General features: G+C 43.2%; 1 protein-coding gene across 3 annotated transcripts in view; it reads left to right on the forward strand.

The window, feature by feature from the left end:
- Positions 1 to 19,565, forward strand: part of Magi2 (membrane associated guanylate kinase, WW and PDZ domain containing 2) — a 1,234,898-nt gene that overhangs the window by 948,260 nt on the left and 267,073 nt on the right. For all 3 annotated transcript variants that reach the window (XM_050139790.1, XM_050139791.1, XM_050139792.1), the window contains 2 exons: positions 8,028 to 8,149; positions 10,176 to 10,358. In XM_050139790.1, the coding sequence (XP_049995747.1) occupies positions 8,028 to 8,149; positions 10,176 to 10,358 (305 nt within the window). The remainder of the gene's footprint in view (positions 1 to 8,027; positions 8,150 to 10,175; positions 10,359 to 19,565) is intronic.

Below are 19,565 nucleotides of genomic sequence, written 5' to 3' on the forward strand. Positions count from 1 at the left end.
GGTCCTGCTTGTATTGTCCACTACCATAAAAAGAAAAACTCATAAACTCACCATTATTATTTTTAAATGCTTATTAATATATTAACTAATGACTTCATTATAATGCAGGTGCCTTAGTTATAGAGGTTAACAAACTCCCTTATTTTTACAGAGAGTGGCAGGTAAGATGATAGGAGGGATCGCCCATCTTGTTTTCTGTTGTATTGCTAGGAACGTAGTTTGATATATTGACTTCGTATGTAATCTCCAAGGAGGTCCTCTTGACTTAGCAGCTATTAGTGGTGATGATGATGATGGTGATGGTGATGATGATGATGGTGATGATGATGGTGGTGATAATGGTGATGGTGATGGTGGTGGTGGTGGTGATAGTGATGATGATGACGGTGGTGGTGATGATAGTGATGATGATGATGGTGATAGTGATGATGATGTTGATGATAATCATGATTATGGTGATGGTGGTGATGATGATGGTGGTGATGATGATGATGGTGGTGATTATGGTGATGGTGGTGATGATGATGGTAATGGTGATAATGGTGGTGGTGGTGACGGTTCTTATGGTGATGGTGGTGGTAGTGGTGATGGTTGTCATGGTGATAGTGGTGGTGGTGGTGATGGTGATAGTGATTGCTGAGACATATAGTCTCTACTTGTTCTTCAGTTTATGACTCCCTGTTTCTGCCTTCAAAGTGATGGAATTATAAGCCTGCATCACCATTCCCTCTCAGTAGTTACCACTATTAAGCATATGGTATGCATTAGGTGATTGGTAAAACTCCATCACCATAATGCTTTATGACAGATGCTATTATTTCTATTTTACAGAGAAACTAAAAAGTAAAGGCAAGCCATCAAGCTGGCAGGAGTCACACTGCAATTTGAGACGGGGATTAAGAAACTGACTGTCCTTGTTTCACACTCGATTCCCAGACCCTAGATAATCCAAACATTATATTAGCTTCCATTTGCACTCTGCTTTATGTTTAAACACACTCATGTTTTTTTAAAATCTAATTTCCCTCTCAAAACAGCCTTGTGAAGAGAGTGGGGTGTGTGCAGGAGAGGCGCTTGGAGTCTGGGAGCATGAGGGACCTTCTCGGGAGCAGGCAGACTACTGTGCGTCTTCACAGCACACTCTTCAGTGAAGCCTTAGGCCCCGTGCTCTTTGCTCTCAGAAATGAGAAAATGGATGGCTCAGGAGGTCAGGGCTGATGGGACTTCACCCGCTGCCACTCACTTGCAGTCACACTTGAATAGTGACCACCGTACCAAGCCTGACAACAGGAGCTTGATGCCTAAAACCCAAACGTGGAAAAAGATAACCACCTCCCACAAACCATTCTCTGATCTCTACATGTGTGTTGTGGCATAAGTGCTCAACACCCACAAAATATAAAGCCAGGCAGTGGTGGTGCACAACTTTTATCCCAGCTCCAGAGGCAGAAGCAGGTGGATCTCTGTGAGTTTGTGGCCAGCATGGTCACAGAGAGACTTCCAGGACAGCCAATGCTACACTGAAAAACGCTTGTCTTGAAAAACCAATACCAAACCAAGCAAAAACAAACTCCATGGTGATTTTCAACACAAATACATGGATACCTGTTTAGCAATGATTCTACCTCCCATGCGGGTGACAAATTCCTAAAGCAGCCCCTGTTATGAACAGGAAGAGAAGAAAGGAAGATATGAATGACTCAGGTTTCCCAATTACATTCACAAAACACACTCATATTACAGGTACGGTGGGAAATAGTAAACAGACATTTGCAGGAATAAAATTATTGCTTCGTTGTAGAATTGTGGAGAAACCATTTAAAAGGCAGTATTCAATTAGTATGGTAAATAGTTCAAAGTAACATGTATTAACTTCTCTATCCACCCAAGGCTCATATATTGAAATAATGTATTTAAAACATTAAGCTTCAATCTTGTAAATTTTAGCTTGTTAAAGCACTATAAGACATGGTTTTATTATACATCAGACCTATTTCATAAATCTCCTGTTTTGCTGTTTTCAATCCCTTGCCAAAACACACACTTGATGATCATTGTCCCTGCCTTCAGTCTCTAACACAGTATCTAGCAAAGAGATTTTAAAAATCAATATTTGATGGATTTTGCTAACTGGCATTTTATCTGGGCACTATACAACAATTCCAAAGTCTGATGTTATGTCAATGCCAGATTTACATATGGAAAAGTCTGAGGCTCAAAATGCATAAACGATGTCCCTAAGGTCACACACCACCAAAGTGACAGAGATAGAAGTGAATGTCATCACTGCAAAGACAAAACTCTTTTTGTTGTTGTTTGTGAAGATTTAGTTTATGTCTCTGTGTATATGTGTGTGTGTTTGAGTGTGTGTGCATGCTCCAAATGTGTAGACACCTGAGGAGTCCAGAAGAGGGTGTCAGATCAGCATGAGTCGTAAATGGTTGAATCACCCAGTGTGGGTGGTTGTTAGTAGCCTAACTAGGTCCTCACTAAAGGTAGCAAGTGCTCTTAACCAGTGACCTCTCTCCCCAGCCCCAAGACAAAGCTCTTAATTCTACTGTCCTCCCTTCTTGGAGGAGAGCTGACCCAGAAGGGCCCTCTGGGGCTATTATTCTCCTTTAGCTTTCAAAGCATTGAGTAATGTTTATCCATTGTTCGAAGTCATTTTTATTCTTTTTATCGAGACCTAATGGCATTGAAAACATCACGAATTCTTCTTAAAACTCTTCATAAAAATGGATAGTGTGTAGTTCAAGAGATGCAGCGTCTGTCTTTGTTACCAGTAGAGCGGCATCTTGGTACTCAAGTCAAAAGAAGCAATGGCAAGTAAGTAGTCCCTCTTAGGAGAGGCCAGAGAAAGTCGTGGAAACACTAAGATTCCAGGAACTGCATACTTTTCTAAGTACCTCCAGAGGACTTCAAAGGGACAAACTTGCAGAGAAGCAGAAGGCAAAGGAGCCCTTGTGGGCTGGAGGAAGAGTGTCTGTCTCCCTGGGGCCCCCAAAGCCTCACCCCCAGTGTGGTGCTCACCATGTAAGCATGTCTATCACGACACTGAGCAGCTCTCCTAGTTAGAAACTCCTCTGAGCCAAATATTTTACCACAAAAATTGTCATTTTCCCCCATAGAATGTACATGTCTGGAAAGTTTCTCAGCCCTAAAGGATCACATGGGTATTTACTCTAATGAAAGGTAACTGTGTCCTATAAACCAGCGCTACCTTTCACATCCAGTTCAACTGTCACAATATGTACTCTGTGGAGGAGTGAAACGGGAAGACATGAGCATCCATCAGCTTTCATAATATCTGACTCCGTCTAAGCACTTATTCAGCACGTCTTTCCTGGGCACTGCCTACCACAGGCCTTGAGACAATAACCATTGCCACTACCTCAGCCATAATGAGATATTGAATGTGCCTATTTCAAATGCCACTTGAAAGTCATGATTCCCTCTTCCATGTTGACTCAAAGATCCAGTTCTCAGTGGCCCACTAAATTCAAGACGATAAAATTAATGTCCACCAAAGTCAAAATGAGTCCAATGAGGATAAAATTAGGTGTGTGGTGACCTAGGAAAACGGACAGAGAACAGGTAGGCTATGGAAGACTCGATACTTCAGTTGATTTCAAAGATACATCTTGGTGGTTGGGGGGTTTTGGTTTTTAAGTCTCTGGCATATATTTGAAAACCATTAACATTCTTACCATATAGTTGTTTAACAAACTTTAGTTTCCACCTCTTTGTTTGTTTTTACTCTTGGGGCCCACCACCTAGCTCCCAAACAAATACGCAGAGACTTAGTCTTACTTGTGAATGCCCAGTTTTAGACTGCCTTGTTCTAGCCAGTTTTCCTAACTTCAATGATCCTGTTCCTCTTTAACTATGTTTCGCCTCTTGGCTTTTTATCTTACTTTGCTCTATTCTACATTTTACCTTACTTTGTTCTTTATTCTACGTTTTGTCGCTTCTTACTCCCTGCCTGGTTGTGTGGCTGGGCGGCTGGCCCCTGGCGTCCTCCTCTCCTTTCCTTTCCTCACTCCACCTCTTCCTTCTCTCTTCTCCTTCTTATCCTGTCTCCCCAGCAGCACTGCCTCTTTCTCTCTCCTGCCTCGCTTTTGGCCCTTCAGCTCTTTATTAGACCATTAGGTGTTTCAGACAGGCAGAGTACCACAGCTTCACAGTTAACAAATGCAGCATAAAAGAACGCAGCACACCTGTACATCATTAAACTAATGTTCCACGGCATGAAAGAATGGAGCACATCCTCAGCTAATATTCCACAACAACAAATAATTAAGTGCCTTTTGGTGTGTTAAATGTGTGGGACACAGCAATAAATACCACAAGGGGTCTTATGTAAGAGCTCACAATGTAGGAAAGCACAGAAGCATGATGATCGGTCATTAAAGCACCAGAATGAAGTTGGTAGAACCGCAACATTCGCCAAATATTAGGACCATTTAGGGCCCTATGATGCTGCTTCACAGAAACCTCCTCACCAAAGACTTGAAGAGAAAAGCCCAGAAAACTCAATCACAGGAAGTCTTAAGGATATAATCCATGTCCTTGCGGACATGGGTTTGTCTTAAGTATTCTAAAGGGAGTAGCTGTTTCTTCTCTCTTGTTAAGTCAGCAGTTTGAAAGCTCAACGCTGATTTACAGCGCAACTCCGATAAACAACTAGGACCCGGTGATGTCTGTCTTCTCTGTTTATCTCGCACCTAGATTCAAATCATCTTACCTGGATTGTTGTTTACTTATTGTTCTTTAGAAATCGCTTAAATATTCTCGCTGAGGATGTAATAAAAGGATCCATTTGAACTTAACTAAACATTCCCCAGAAGACGCATAATGCTGTCTAGGAAGGCCTCTGTGACCGGCTTCGGAAAGGGCTGGGGACAGAGGAAAGGTCTTCCAATGCCCCTGCCAGCATCATCATGAATATTAGCTGCAGTAAATAAGAACACAAGACGGCACGTTGCAGATGTTGGGGTCTTCCCTGCTGTCTGCACTCTGCAAACACATCTCTTCCCCTCCTAGCAGTCATGAAGCCGATGTTAACGTCCCCATTATATAGACAATGGCAGCGTTGAATCGGCTCACTGCTTTATAATAAGTCATCTAAGACTTACAAGAGAAAGGGTTTTTTTTTCTCCCTTGAGTTTCAGAATCTGCTCTTTCTGACCATCTGTCCGTATTGTGCCAAGCCTGTGATGACGTGGTATATCACAACTAGAGAGGCAGAGAAGGCTACTTCTCCTCACGTCCAGGAAGTAAGAGAGGAAAACCTTTGTTTCACATTTCCTTGTGAGGGCATGCCCCAGTGATCCAGGACCTCTCATTCCCTTACCTCTTGAAGGTCTCCACCACTCCCTACAGCATCAAGCTGAGGACCATCCAAGGTTTTGACACACAAGCCTTCGGGGCATTTAAGGGTCAATCTGTAAGAAAGATACAGATGATCAAAGAAAGGTTAGAAGTTGTCCCAAGATGCGACAGGAATCCTTTGATCAAGCATTGCACTATGGATGTAGTAAATGTTACATTAAAAAAAAACTTTGAAAGGGGTATTGCCTAGGAGAATTGCCCCAAAACAAAAGACACCCAGGGTAAAAAAGCCAAAGATACAGCTACAATATCATGTCAGGAAAACTTGAAGGGTTTTGCTGACAAAGTTACCTAAAGATAGAAAGGAGAAAGAGTCTCCATCTCCAGCCTTCCTGATGCACAGTGACTCCGGCCTGAAGTTTTCCCAACAGTTTTTTTGAAGCCCAAAGAGCAGAGAGTTAGAATCGTTAAGAAAGAACATTCCTAAAACCGCGCCTTTTCCTTTAAATAGAATGAGGCCATTGGAGCAAGGTTCCCGTGTTTCCTAGGTCCCCCACAAAGACTGTCATAATGGCGGTGACGGAAGAGATTAAAATATTGACAGGGCAGTGAAGGTGATGCGTATGACAAGAGCCACTAGAAATCCCTGAACACGTCGATGGGAAAGCTGATGTGCTGTCGGCGGTTACGTTTCATTCCCTCAGCCATTGAAGTAGACAATACTGTGCCCATTTTGGAGGATAGATTACTGAGACTCAGGTTGGACAAGTTACCAAAGGGTTACTCAGCTACGCAGGAGCTAGATCTGAATGCAGGTCTGAGTGATGCTGAAATTGTCAGAGTGTCTGCCACCCCTCCCACAAGGAAAGCAATAGATACAACGCGGTCATCATTCTTACCAACCACCTCACCAGACATCTGATCCATATAATACAAGAATGGTTGAGAGTTTATTTTAGCTCCTCTCTTCTCTGATGTGTAGCCTTAGGAAGTAAAATAGATGGAGTTGTGTGTGTGTGTGTGTGTGCGTGTGTGCATGTGTGTGTGTGTCAGAGAGAGAGAGGAGAGAGACGGGGGGGGGAGGAGAGGGAGAGAGGGAAACAGAGAGGGGGGACGGAGAGAGAGAGGGAGAGAGAATGTGTGTGTACAGGCATGTCATGTTAACTATATGTACTTGCCAATTTGAAATCACATATTTCATGCATGTAGAATGCATGTGGATAAGAGACCCACTGCAGAAATAGACACGATGATTGAATTCTAGAACTTCACTGGACTGGGCATGTGGTCTGTCTAGAATAAGTCACTGACCTGTCTGTGTACTGTAGTGCTAGTTCATTTGTATTCAGGTAAATAAGCTGGCCTGAGGATCAGAGAGTCAAACTGCCCCACCAGTCATACAGACCAGACAGTGGTTACACACACTCTTAACCCCAGTAGCTACACTAGTTTGCCATAGAAACTGGGCTGTGCACACCTTTAATCCCAGCCCTGGAGAAGATTATAAAACAGGAGGAGACAGCTCTCAGACACAGTCTCATTCTCAGATTCCTGGAGGCAGGATAGCCACTTTCGGCTTGAGGTTGTGGTAAGAGCCAGTGGTTGCCTGCTTTGCTTTTCTGGCCTTCAGGCTGAACCCCAATGTCTCTCTCTGAGTTTTTATTAATCATGCATCTGTGTCCCCGTGTCGTTATTTATGGGAACCACCTGTCAGCCCCTCTTAGAACCCTTCCCACACCACGCTTTCAGAACACGTAAGAACCAGGGATTACTGTTCACGGCAGCCCCCTCTTAGACATCTATGTCCTAGCGACCACTAGTCAGCAAGGCTGCTGCCAGCTCTCCACTCCTTAAACAACCTGTGACATAAGCCTATTTTCCTGGGTTTAGCTGGGCTACCGTTGCTTCCCATCCCTCCAGGTCTGTCTACTAGTTTGCCATCTCAGCATGAAGAGGCTTTCGGCAGCAAGCATCCTACATAGGCATTCTGTCGCTAATGTGAGAATTTTCCTCCCGAATCCTGGCCTTTCCACCCAGGTCTCACGGCTAAAAGTATGCCCGGTGGGCCAGTGAGATGGCTCAGCAGGAGAAGGCACTAACCCGCAAATATCATAACATGTGTGTGATCCCCAGAACCTGTCATGGAGGGAGAGAACCAAGCCCCACACCTGCCAGTTGTTCTCTTGTGTATGGACACCTGCAGTCATCTTCTACACACACACACACACCTGCACATGCCAAATGCACAAATTACTTTTACTCTTAGCTGCTGCTACATTGTCAGTGAATCCACCTCCCATTTACCCTGCTGACACCGAGACTCTACAAACCTCGGACGACACACTTTTTTGGAGCTATTCTGTCTCATTGATTGTTCATTTACTTGTAAGCGCCACACGCCTCTCACATGAACACAGTAGGCCAGAAAGCTTGCCCCAGCTGGTTCCTTTGGCTGTCTCATACGTATGGTAAATAGAGCAGCATTTGATAAAGGGTCATCGAGTGTTCTCGACTATCACAGAGTTGTGTATTGTGCACAGGCCGGCCCCCTCAGAAGTCTGGTGCATGCTGGGTAGGACATTTGATGGTAATCGGATGAGGTGTCCCTCCATCTCCTGTTCTCCATAGGGCCACGCGTCCGTTCTCCTAAATGACTTTGTCCCACTGCGATCCTGATTGGAAAATTTCTCTTTCAGCCACATAAATAGAAGAACCCAGTTTGAAAACCCTGTCCTGGAAGCAAAAAGGAAGCTACAGCAACATAACATGCCCCACCCAGAACTTGGAACAAAGCCCCTGCAGGCCCCAGGTTTCCGAGGTATTGTATCAGGCAGCATGCAGGGATGCAAAGGGAAATGTGGTTTGGCGGATTGTTTGTTCTTCCTGTAGGAGGGCCTGATAAAAATGCCTGCTTTGATTTCTCTAGACCGTTCCAGCAGGTTTACCTGGATGCTAACACCATTTTTAAACTAAAGCAGTTAGCTACCGCAAACTATGCTAAGAGCACTGGGCAGTCCCTTAGAGGAATTTTACTTGTTGCCTGATGGGACATTGATGTTGGGACAAGAAACTGCAGAGAGTCTCTGAAAAACCGAGCATGGGAATGAGGCTTCTTTTCCTTTGTGACAGTAGGCCTCTCACCAGCGACATTACCTAGGCCCAAATCCATCTTTCCCCGCACTGGCCCGGAGAGGTCCCGCAGTGTGAATGACTTGTCTTACTATCTGCTGGACCGCAGAGGGACGCCCTGGCCACTCGGTATGTCCCAGGGCCGCTTGCGGACCTGACTCCACCGGGGAGCCACCTCGCGGAAAGAGTGGCTGCACACTTTGCCTCCACGTCTGCGCTTCTACTAAACTAAAACAAACACACAAACCATGAGAGGCTGACGTCTGCCTGGTAGTGGGGTCCGGGTCACATGCTTCCCCGCCACCTGCGTGCAGCACTCCGCAAGGAATGTAAAGGTCTCATGGGGAGTTAAGCTCCACCTATAAGCCCCACTTCGGTGAAGAGAAGCAGAGATGATTACATGTGGGGTTCTGTAAACTGCATTTTAAAGAGACGTTTAATAAAGATAATTTGTGGCAGGTAAATGGACAGATAAATTAAAATTTCATCATAACGACTCGCTGTTTGATAGCTCTTCCTCTCAAACCAAAAACGTGACAGTGAGATTATCGTGCGAAAAACGTGACCGAGCTCCTACCTGGAGTTTGGCTACTGTGAGAATCAGATCATACCAACTTCACAAAGGATATGAGATGCTTATCCCCAAAGCTAAGTGTGATGTTGGTCCATGTAACCCTAGCACAGCCAAGGCTGAGGCAGGGGGACCAAGAGTCCAAGGCCCCTTGGATTACAAAGCAAACCTGTCTCAACAAAGTAATTAGAATAAAACACTTAAAGCCCTGTGGTCTACCAACTATGTACTTGTCACAAGTGAAATTTAAGAAATAATTGATTCTGCTTCCTCGTGTGACTATGCTTTTAAAGCGTTAGATGTGCTTGGAACCATATTTATTAGAACGCGTAGCTGGAAAATTCCATCATATGACAAATGAGTGGCCAGACTCACTGAGTGGGTTCACGTAATGTCAGATCATTTGGACATACGATTGGAATATGTCAACATATTACAAAAAAAAAATGTCACCTTTACATTCACAACCTTCTAGAAACACTGGCTTGCTTTTTGCTCACTCTTCAGAGTGTGCTAAACACTCTCTGGTCAGTAGAGCTGTAACTGAATTCCTGACATCACACAGCACAGCCGTGGGAACAAAAATTAACTCAGTCCCGCATCCAGGTCGGCACACTAAGCAATTTGAGCACACACCCAAGGTGGGGGCCGCTTCTCTGTCGGTGTGACCCGCACGTGTTTAATGTCTTTAAACCAGTCTGTTTGCTTTTCTACCCCACGCGATGAAGGCTCTGTGCCGGAGCAGCCCCTCACGCTGCCCTCTTCTCTAGGAACGCACGGAAGTAGAGAGTTATGAGGCAGGGGCTGGAGAGATGGCTCAGCTGTTGAGAGAGTCCTAAATCGCACGTTATTTGAAGGCTGTCTTGCCAGTTGATCGCCCTTTTCAACCTCTAGAGGGTTGATTTCAAGAAAGCACATCCTGAACCGCCGCTCTCCAGCCGCAGCCGCAGCCTTGCCTGACTTCCTGGATGTGTGGGATGGCTCTGTATTTGTAAGATGATGCTCCTCCCCAAGTGGCCACAATGCTCGCATCTACCATGCCAGCCTCCCTCACTCGCAGGGATTGCTCTTCGGTGCTTGACTGTTCTCTGACAACTTGTCTTAAAAATGCCTTTCCCTTTTTAACTTGTGTTGGCCGATGTAGAAAAGCCGCTCTTCACCCGGGATGCGTCCCAACTGAAGGGGACATTCCTCAGCACCACCCTCAAGAAGAGCAACATGGGCTTTGGATTCACTATCATTGGTGGCGATGAGCCAGACGAGTTCCTCCAGGTGAAAAGCGTCATTCCGGATGGGCCCGCGGCGCAAGATGGGAAAATGGAGACAGGTAAGCTACCTGGAGCCCGGGAATTGGCTCTGCGGCGGCGACTCTTTTTCTGTATGTAAACAAGACGTGGAGATTGCTTTGTGGCTTAATTCCAAAGGCAAAGGTCACTTTGGTGTGGAAAATGTCAAGTCATAGGTTCCCTGCTTTAGATTTTGATCAGAAGTCACCTGTAAACAACCTGGAGATTCGATTTCTGTCTCACTTCTCAGACTGGTTGGTCCCTCTGTTCCCTGGTCAAGCAGACGCTAGAGCCGGCCTTCTTCTGAGTTATCGCTGGCTCCTTCTTAGGGATGAGGTCAGCATCTCACACTTTGCTAACTCATATTCAGTCACTGATACTTTTAAGCCTGTGTTAATCCTTCAGTATTCATATGCTGAATTGTTGGGGTCAGATATTTAAGTGTGTATGCACATCTTATAGGGGAAAATTACAAAAACATTACTTTTAATATGTCCCTATACAATGTTTCAATGTGTTTTTTCTAGTCACTTTCAGTTCGTTTTCATATATAATCACTTGTATGTCTATCTAAATTATAACAGAAATTAATTTCACATAGAAATAAAGACCCAGATTGTTAAGAACAGAGAAAACAAAATATGAAAAGTTCCCAGAGTTAAAAAAAAAAAAAGGTAATGAGATCAGTCTGTTTTAACAGTCTGACTTGTGATTTGCTTACCTGACCCAAGAATGAGTTCCATAATTTACAAATAGTAATTTCCTTATGTGGGAAAAAATAAATTAAATTTGATCATCTGTTTATAAAACGCTGATTCAAATTTTTGTGGTGTTATTTATAAAACCCTTTAGGTCGTATTGAAAGTATTGTGATTATACCTGCAAAGAGATAAAGCCCATCACCATTTTTGCATTTCCTTTTACCTTGATTCAATTAATGCACTCAGCTTTCTGAATGGAGCCTGTGAGATGCCCAAGTTAGAGAACTGAGTTAGACAAGTTCTACCATAGATGTGATTCTATATTTATGAACTGAATTGTTTCCATGAGTCCAAAAGGCATTTGTCTGAGAAGACATAAAATTGAGGTCTTCATTTGAATTTGCTCAGTTTTAAAGTTGCCAAAGCTTTATCATTATTTGCTAGTTTCCTTGTACCTGTAATTTCCCAAGGATCCTATGTGAGTATGTATTTCAATACTACTCACCAGCAGGCACTAATGTGTGTGACACAGTCTGGGTCTCCACAGGAACGTCTGACCTTCACACCACCTTCAAAGACCAGGTGTGAGCCCTAGGGCCCACACTGCAGTGAATGGCCAAATATCCAAGAGCTCACAGAGAGCTCAAGCTGGACTTGATGGTTTGGGATTTTCTTTTTTATAGGTGGAAAGGTAAATGGTGCCTATCTGGGAAGCATTGGCAGAGAAGGGTGACGTAATGGAATACACTGTGTCTGTATTTTAAAAAGTATCTTTGAACTTCGCACCACATTTTGAAAACACAATTGATTTAAACTCATGTGTACATAATTTCCCACAAGAGTGGGCGTCCAGCACCACAGTTTACCCAGAGGGGTTTAGAAGGCACTCACACTCCCTTTTCACGCTCCCAACCCATAACCACTGCAACAGCTGAAAATGCTCTTACAATACGCAGTTAGGACAAAAGCAAGTTATGGGATTCAGATTGTTTTAACAGAGAAAGCATCCCCAGGGCTCTTGAACTTCTGCAAAATATTTGATAGATCCATTTTGCCAAGGTAAATGAGCTAATTACTTTTCTATGATCTATCCCAGAATTCATGTTTCAAAATTAGGAAAGAAAGTAGAAAACCAAACACAAACATTTATACAATAAGTTTTTTTTTTTCCTTCTCCGCCTTAATTCTCTAATTTGCCACACCTGGGCTATGACTTATCCACAGCAGAAAAAAAAAATCAGCTCTTAACAGAGAGGAAAGAACCAAAACCCTAAGCCTGCTCAGAATCTCCTATTGAGTCTGCTCTTGGTGTGTTTGGCAGATACCTCCCCAGCCTCCCGCTCCTGGACATTGCATTGCAGCAGGGATAAAAAGACATGATAAGAGGAATGCATTTCCAGGCAGCTTACAGCTAGAAGGGGCTTTAGGTCCACCGGCAATATAGCACTCCCTCATCAGCAGAGAGGGGAACTAAAGAACAAAAAATTTTAAAAAGGGGGCATGGTGATTTGTTTTACTAGAAAAGAATTTAATTAAACAAAACATAATGCTCTTTAAATATTCAGAAATACATATTTACATCTAGTTACAAGAAAATTTTAACACATGTAAGTGTATTTCTACAAAATTGAACAAATTATGATAAAGAAGAATTGCCCTTTGGTTCAGCGAATATTTGGTGAAAGTCTGTGCATGGCAAGCATTCTGCTAATTAATTAGGAGGCAAAGTCGAAAGACAAATGTTTCTATCCCCACAACATCTGCAGTGCAAACAGAGATGATGAATGATATGTTGATGGATGGGTATGCCAGTGCAATAAGAAAAATACATGCCTAAGTAATGAAATGGTACAGAGGAAGAAGGTGTCAACTTTGGCAGGAGAAATCCTCCCATGATGAGGGTTTTAAAAGATGAATAGATGTTTGCTGGCCGGGCAAGTGGGGAGAGCTGTTGGAAGACAGGCACATGCAAGAATATCAGGAAAACCTGAGAGAGGGTTGCAAGCCCTCGGTGTGTGTTAGTGTTTCCACTTGGGTGTACTTGTGGTGAAGTTCAGAGTCACAAATGGGAACGATTAACTATGATTACAATATACACCAAAGAACTATAGACGGTTATATTTCCAAAAGTTCTAAAAATCATAAACATGCACATATCTTGACCTAAACTCTGGAATAAATTCTCAACCAATTAAGCACAAGCCTTGCTCTGTAGCTGACGCCGTTCAGATCTAACATACTGCCGGGTAAATAACAGGCACTCATTCTGGATTCCTTTATTTGGAGAAACTGAACCCAGGGCTTTGTGTATGATAGGAGGGTGCACTTTTCCAGCAGCAGGAATAAGTAATGGATGGATGGATGGATGGATGGATGGATGGATGGATGCATGCATGCATGCATGCATGCATGGATGAATGGATGGATGCATAGATGGATGCATAGATGGATGCATAGATGGATGCATAGATGGATGGATGGATGGATGGATGGATGGATGGATGCATGGATGCATGGATGCATGGATGGATGCATGGATGGATGCATGGATGGATGCATGGATGGATGCATAGATGGATGGATATATGGATGGATGCATAGATGATGGATGGATGCATGCATGCATGGATGGATGCATGGATGGATGGGATGGATTGCTTGGGATGGATGGATGGATGGATGGATGGATGGATGGATGGATTGGCTGGGATAGATGTATTGGATGGAATAGATGGGTGAATGGATAGATGCATGCATGGGGGATAGATGGAGGGATGGATGGATGCATAGATGGATGGATGGATGGATGGATGGATGGATGGATGGATTGGCTGGGATATATGTATTGGATGGGATAGATGGGTGAATGGATGGATGCATGCATGGGGGATAGATGGAGGGATGGATGGATGGGTGATGTTTAATGAATAAGTGCCATTTGAATTTTGAATACCTGTCTTGTAATAGAGCCTAGGCAATGATGTTAGGTAAGATAACTCACCACAAAAACAAAATCAAACCCAGTTTTGATCTTCTACATGGCATGTTATAAACAGGTATATTCGAGAATAAATTGTTCTGTTTTTTAAAAAATAATTTTACATATTGAAGAAGCTTTAAAACTAACAAAAATAAACATTGTAGAGATTAGAGAACAATAACTGGTGTTTAAAATGAGTGGTCTCACTTGGTACTGAAATAAACACAGAAACAGTCTAAGTGACATTTTTAGCTTTTGGTTACCTCTTGCTTAGGGAAACATGTCAGTAACTTGCATCAGAAACAAGAAAAGCAACCTTATGAAATGTTTCCCTAGGGCTCTGCACCACAGCAAAAGAGAGAACAGGGAATTCTTTCTCAGTTGGTAGTGACTTCCTGCTAGTAGAGGACGTGGTGAGGTGAATGCGAGGGTAGCACCCCCAGGCCAACGCGAGGGTAGCACCCCTCTGGCTGCTTTAGGACAGCTGAGCCAGTTCCCAGTGATTCTGTAATGCTCCAGAAGGTTTCTCAAAAGACATGACTGTGATGCCCAAGGACCGTCTAATACTGACTATTAAGTTTTCTACGCATTCTGGAATCAGGTATCACAGGCCCTGCTAATATCCTTGTAAGTATTTTTGTATCTTTGCATCCTAAGTGAATACTCTTCAAAGTATTCTGAAAATCAGATTTGATACAACAGAGCTCACAGAGGCCACAGAGTCTGAAAAGTGTTTAGCTACCATCCTCTGTTGAACAGCTTGGTTGCAGCGTGGTGGTTTGTGTTCCCCCCGCAGCCCAGGCTGATGTTGAATCAGTGTTCTGGTGGTTACCAGTGTGTGGAGAGGAAGAACGCTGCCCTACCCATGAGCTTCTGCTAGAGACCAGGGGGAGGTTATGAAGTCACAATGTTAGTTTTTATTCATTTTCTGCATGTTGTCTGCTTTTTTAATCAGATCACAAATAAGCACTGGGAAGGATGGAGCTGCCAGCACGCTTAGCCCCTGGCACTTACTTCTTCATTCAAATAGATCAGTAGTACTAGCTGCTCACTACCTCAGCATCTGAGTTTACAAAAGTAGGGGTACCCAGGTAGTTCGGCCATTCTTGGTAAGGTGTGTGTGTGTGTGTGTGTGTGGTCTGCACATATGTGTGCAGTTACATGTTTCAGAAGACTGACATCAAAACGCCTTCCTCTGTCATGCTCCACCTCCTCTTTTTTTTCTTTCAAGACAAGGTCTCTCACTGAACCCCATTCTCACTGGTTCTTCTAGACCAGCTAGCCTTGGAGCTCCAGGGTTCCCCTTGTCTGTACTTCCCAACACTGGCTCAGAGGATCATGCTGCTACATTTGGTTCTTCACATGTGGTGGGAATTTGAACGCTAGTCTCATGCTTGGGTAACAAGCAGTTTACCGCAGTAAACCTCTACACGGTCTGCTTGGTAAATTTTTTTAAAATGAAGATTCTTATACCCACAGACCTGGTAATTCCAGATTCTAAGAAATGGGATTTGGAATGAACATTTACATCCTTGTAATTTTGTCGAAGCAATATGTTCACAAACTAAAAAACTAGCATGAAAATATTTATAGTGAACAAAATCTTTTTTTTAACCTCTTCTTCCCATCCTCCAGGCATATATCCCAAGAGACAGCTAATTAGTTTCTGGCATGTCCAGCCTTTTTAGTGTTGCAAGACAACATTACCATCTCCAAAATTTGTGTTTAAGAACCTAAAATTGAATTACTTTCAAAAATTTTGAAAAATTCTCATTTTAAGTAGCTTTACAATTTTGTGCTGAGTTATCCTCGTCTGTGTGACTCATGAGGTCTTTCTCGGCAACAGTCCCCTTAACAGTTCAGACATGAGTCATGTTTATGTCCACGGAGCAGAAGATGGTGCTTTTCTCTCTTACACCGCATGGAGTATCACACATTTTCCTTAGCATTTTCGCTCCCGATTTTAGAAAACTGTAAGATTTTCATACTCTCTTGTATGTCCGTGTTGGGTCACTGACCTCAGTGACACCCCATCGATACGGCTTCTGTCGCATACCTTTGTAAAGCTTCCCATTGTCCATGGGTGGTGGTGGCAAGCACCTTTAATCCCAGCACTTAGAAGGCAAAGACAAAGGGAACTCTGTGAGTTCAAAGCAACCTGGTCTACAGAGTGAGTTCCAGGACAGCCAGGGCTACACGGGGAAACTCTGTCTTGGGAGAGGAGTTTTTCCCGTTGCGTTTTTCCCTTGTTGCAATAGCTTTCTTTAAAATTTCTCACTTTTCAGGACTGAAATGATGATCCCATGTGGATGACTATTTGTTGTAAGCAAGGAACCTCAGCTTAGATGGCCAACACTCATATAGGAATGGCTGCACATGACTGTCACCCAAGACAGTTCACAGGGGACAGAAGCAGGCATATCCCAAGACTTCACTGGCCAAGCAGTCTAGCCTATGGAGCAATCTTCAGTGCAATGAGAGATCCTGTTTCCAGTCAGCGACTTGGAGTGCAATAGAGGAAAACACACAATGTCTTACCCTTGAATTCTCACGCATGTGCATTGGCAAATACACAACATGTCAAACTAAGATATGTTACATGATCACATGCACGCACACATACAGACATCTCACTCCTACCCCCAAGCAATTCTGGCGGGCCCATTTGGATAGTGAGAAGCATGTCTTGCCTGTTCTCCCATGTAGACTTGTCCTGCAGTGGCCACAACTTTTTCTTCTGCCTCTGCTATGTGCAGTCCATCGCTTTCCACAGTGCCGTCCTCCCCACTTGCTCGCCATTTATGTCATTTCTTTGGAGCACAGCTCTCGTGTGCCCTATGAACCCAGTTGTCCATATTTAAAAGGGACTTTTGTTTACAAAAATGAAAGAAGGTGCCATCGCTTTATTGGTTTATTTCCAGGCTTTCTATTCTGTTCTCTTTATCTACTGGTCTGTTTTTATGCCAGCCCTGGACTTCTTTACCGCTACAGCTCTGTAGTATAGTTTGAGGTATTGCAATATATCCAGCTGTGTTCTTGCTCCATAAAGTTGTTTTGTGGTTCCATAGTTTTTTCTAGTTTTTTTTTCTAGTTCTGTAAAGTAAAATAACAGAATTCTTATTAGTACTATATCACTTTCCACAATATTATTTCTTTCAGGTAAAGAGTTTGGGAAATCAAATCTTTCTATTGTCTAGTTATTGACTAGTGTTTTCTTTGATTTCCTTCTTCAGTAACGTGAGATTTTCACTGTGGAAGCCTCTCACTTCCTTATTAGGCTTATTCATGGGTACATTATTGGTTTTGTTTTGAGCTATTTTAATGATGTATTTTCTCCTAATGCATTTATCTGTGAATTCATTTGTGGTGTACATGGAAGTTACTGAATGTTATTTGAGACCTACGTTTGCATCTGACTTTGAAGACTGAATTTTCTATAGGCTTATAAGGCAGGAGCAGAATATGGAATTATAGTGTGTGTGTGTGTGTGTGTTCACATGCTTGTCTATATACGCGTGGAGGCCAGAGTCAACATCTGGCATCTTCTGTTGCCCGATGATAGCATCTCTCGCTGAACCCAGACTTCATTACTTCAGCGAGACTAGATGTCCACAAGCCCAGGGGATCCTCCTTGTCTTCACGTCCCCACAGGAGGAGTGTAGGCATGTGCTGACACACTCTGCATCTTAACATGGGTTCTGGGGACTCCCATGGAAGTCCTCATGCTTGATCAGCCAGCTCATCTCCACAGCCTCTCTGAAGTTTTATTTGGTTTTCCTCTGAGATTCCCTTCCTCTCTGGCTTGAGATACACAGTAGAGGCTCTGCATGCAGGTATACAGCAAAACAAACCTTCTGTAAATGTTTGCCATGTGTTTTATAATCCCTAGTCTTTTGGGACCTCTATGGACCAACCAAGACTCTATCTTGTTCATATGTTTCTACCCACCAAGAGAACACTGGGGCAAGAGTTAGCAAGCCCTTCTTAGATGAGTCAAATAGTGAATCCTAACAGTTCAACTTTGCCATCTAGAAAGTAGCCCTAGATAACACAGTAACGAATGGGTGTGTTCATTTGTTCGTTTCTATGCAGTGCTCCAATCAGTCTATCAGGTTCCCTTCATCGATGTGGGTTGTTAATATTAAGATGTTCCTTAAAGAGGACACAGTTAATGTGTCTGTGTTTCATCTCTTGAGCTACAGCCTTAGAATCTGAAATCCAGTGCCCACTGTGTTCTGAGTACCTTCACATATTAAACAGTTTACAGCATCTTCAGCCTCCCCTCCCTGATCTCCATGTATTTTATGTTCAGAATTGCTTTGAAGGAGCATTTATGAATAGTTTGTCCCCAAAGACTAACTTTTGATGTTAAGTCTATGGGCATGTTCCCTAAAGGAAAAAAAAATAATCCTTATATTTATCTTTCATATTAAACATGTAAACATTCTGAGACATTGAATGTGAGCAATTTCTTACTCTTTGGGAATGTGGATATCCTTTAAGAAACCTCCATCCACAGCTGTATTTTCTGAAATCATAGCTTGGGGGAGCAACGACTCACAAGAGACCTCTCACACCTTGTAAAAGGTGGCTTCCCATCTCCTCACTGCTGCCATTCAGTACTGGAATCATCCAAACGATGACGGCCCAATGGCTTCAATATCCAATAAATTCAATAAAACCCAGTGACTTTAGATATCCTCCAATAAGCCATGAGAAAGCCTACAAAGTTTTTTAAATGACTTATACAACCTATTTTCTCACCACCTCCTGATGTGCTTGGACTCATTGCAGGCTCCTTTTGAGTCCTAGACATGCACTTTGGTGGTCTCTTCCCATCACTGCCTACTTCCTTCTTATGAGGATTTTATTGGGCCAGCCAGTGTTTATCATCACTTCTATATGGATTTCCACGCAGGGTGTGTAACATGGTCAAGAGATGTGATCACTTTTTCCCAATTGACAGAATCAAATGGAATGACCAAAATTGTTTTTTTTTCCTAGTTTGCTAAAGTGCCTTTTAATTTTCTGTTGCTACATTACAAGTTGTGCCAAGATCAGTGATATATAGCAATAGTCCATTGATCCTTGAAACTCTTCTTGTAACAAGAGGTCTTGCGTGCAATATAAGTGGTTACTTCTCATCTCCTCCAGGATATGCACAAGTGTCTTCATGTGGAAACCCCTCTCCCCACCCCAAGGATGGGTCATACAAGGTGGATTGTTCCCATATTAATGACTCTGCTGTAATGGTGATAATACCAAGATCTAACCAGGCATCTCGTTCTACATGCTCTCAAATGAAGGCTGGCTTGAGCATCCTACAGTAGCTTAGAGTTACCCAGCAGACAGAGGAAAGCTGCCGTGCCTCTTCGGGGCTAGAGTTGGCACGGCATGGGTCTACTTTATTCTCTTAACCAGAGAGCTTCCAGTCAGCCCAGACTCAGAGGGAAGTAGATAAGCTTTTACTATTGATTGGAAAGGGGGTAAGAAAGTAGAGCAATATTTTCATCTACTCAGGCTCTTTCCAGTAAAAATTTGTTCTGGTTACTCAGACTCTCCTGAGA

The sequence above is a fragment of the Alexandromys fortis genome, unplaced genomic scaffold (genome assembly GCF_014885135.2).
Source record: "Alexandromys fortis isolate MF-2015 unplaced genomic scaffold, M_Fortis_MF-2015_v1.1 scaffold_38, whole genome shotgun sequence".
Lineage (NCBI taxonomy): Eukaryota > Metazoa > Chordata > Mammalia > Rodentia > Cricetidae > Alexandromys > Alexandromys fortis.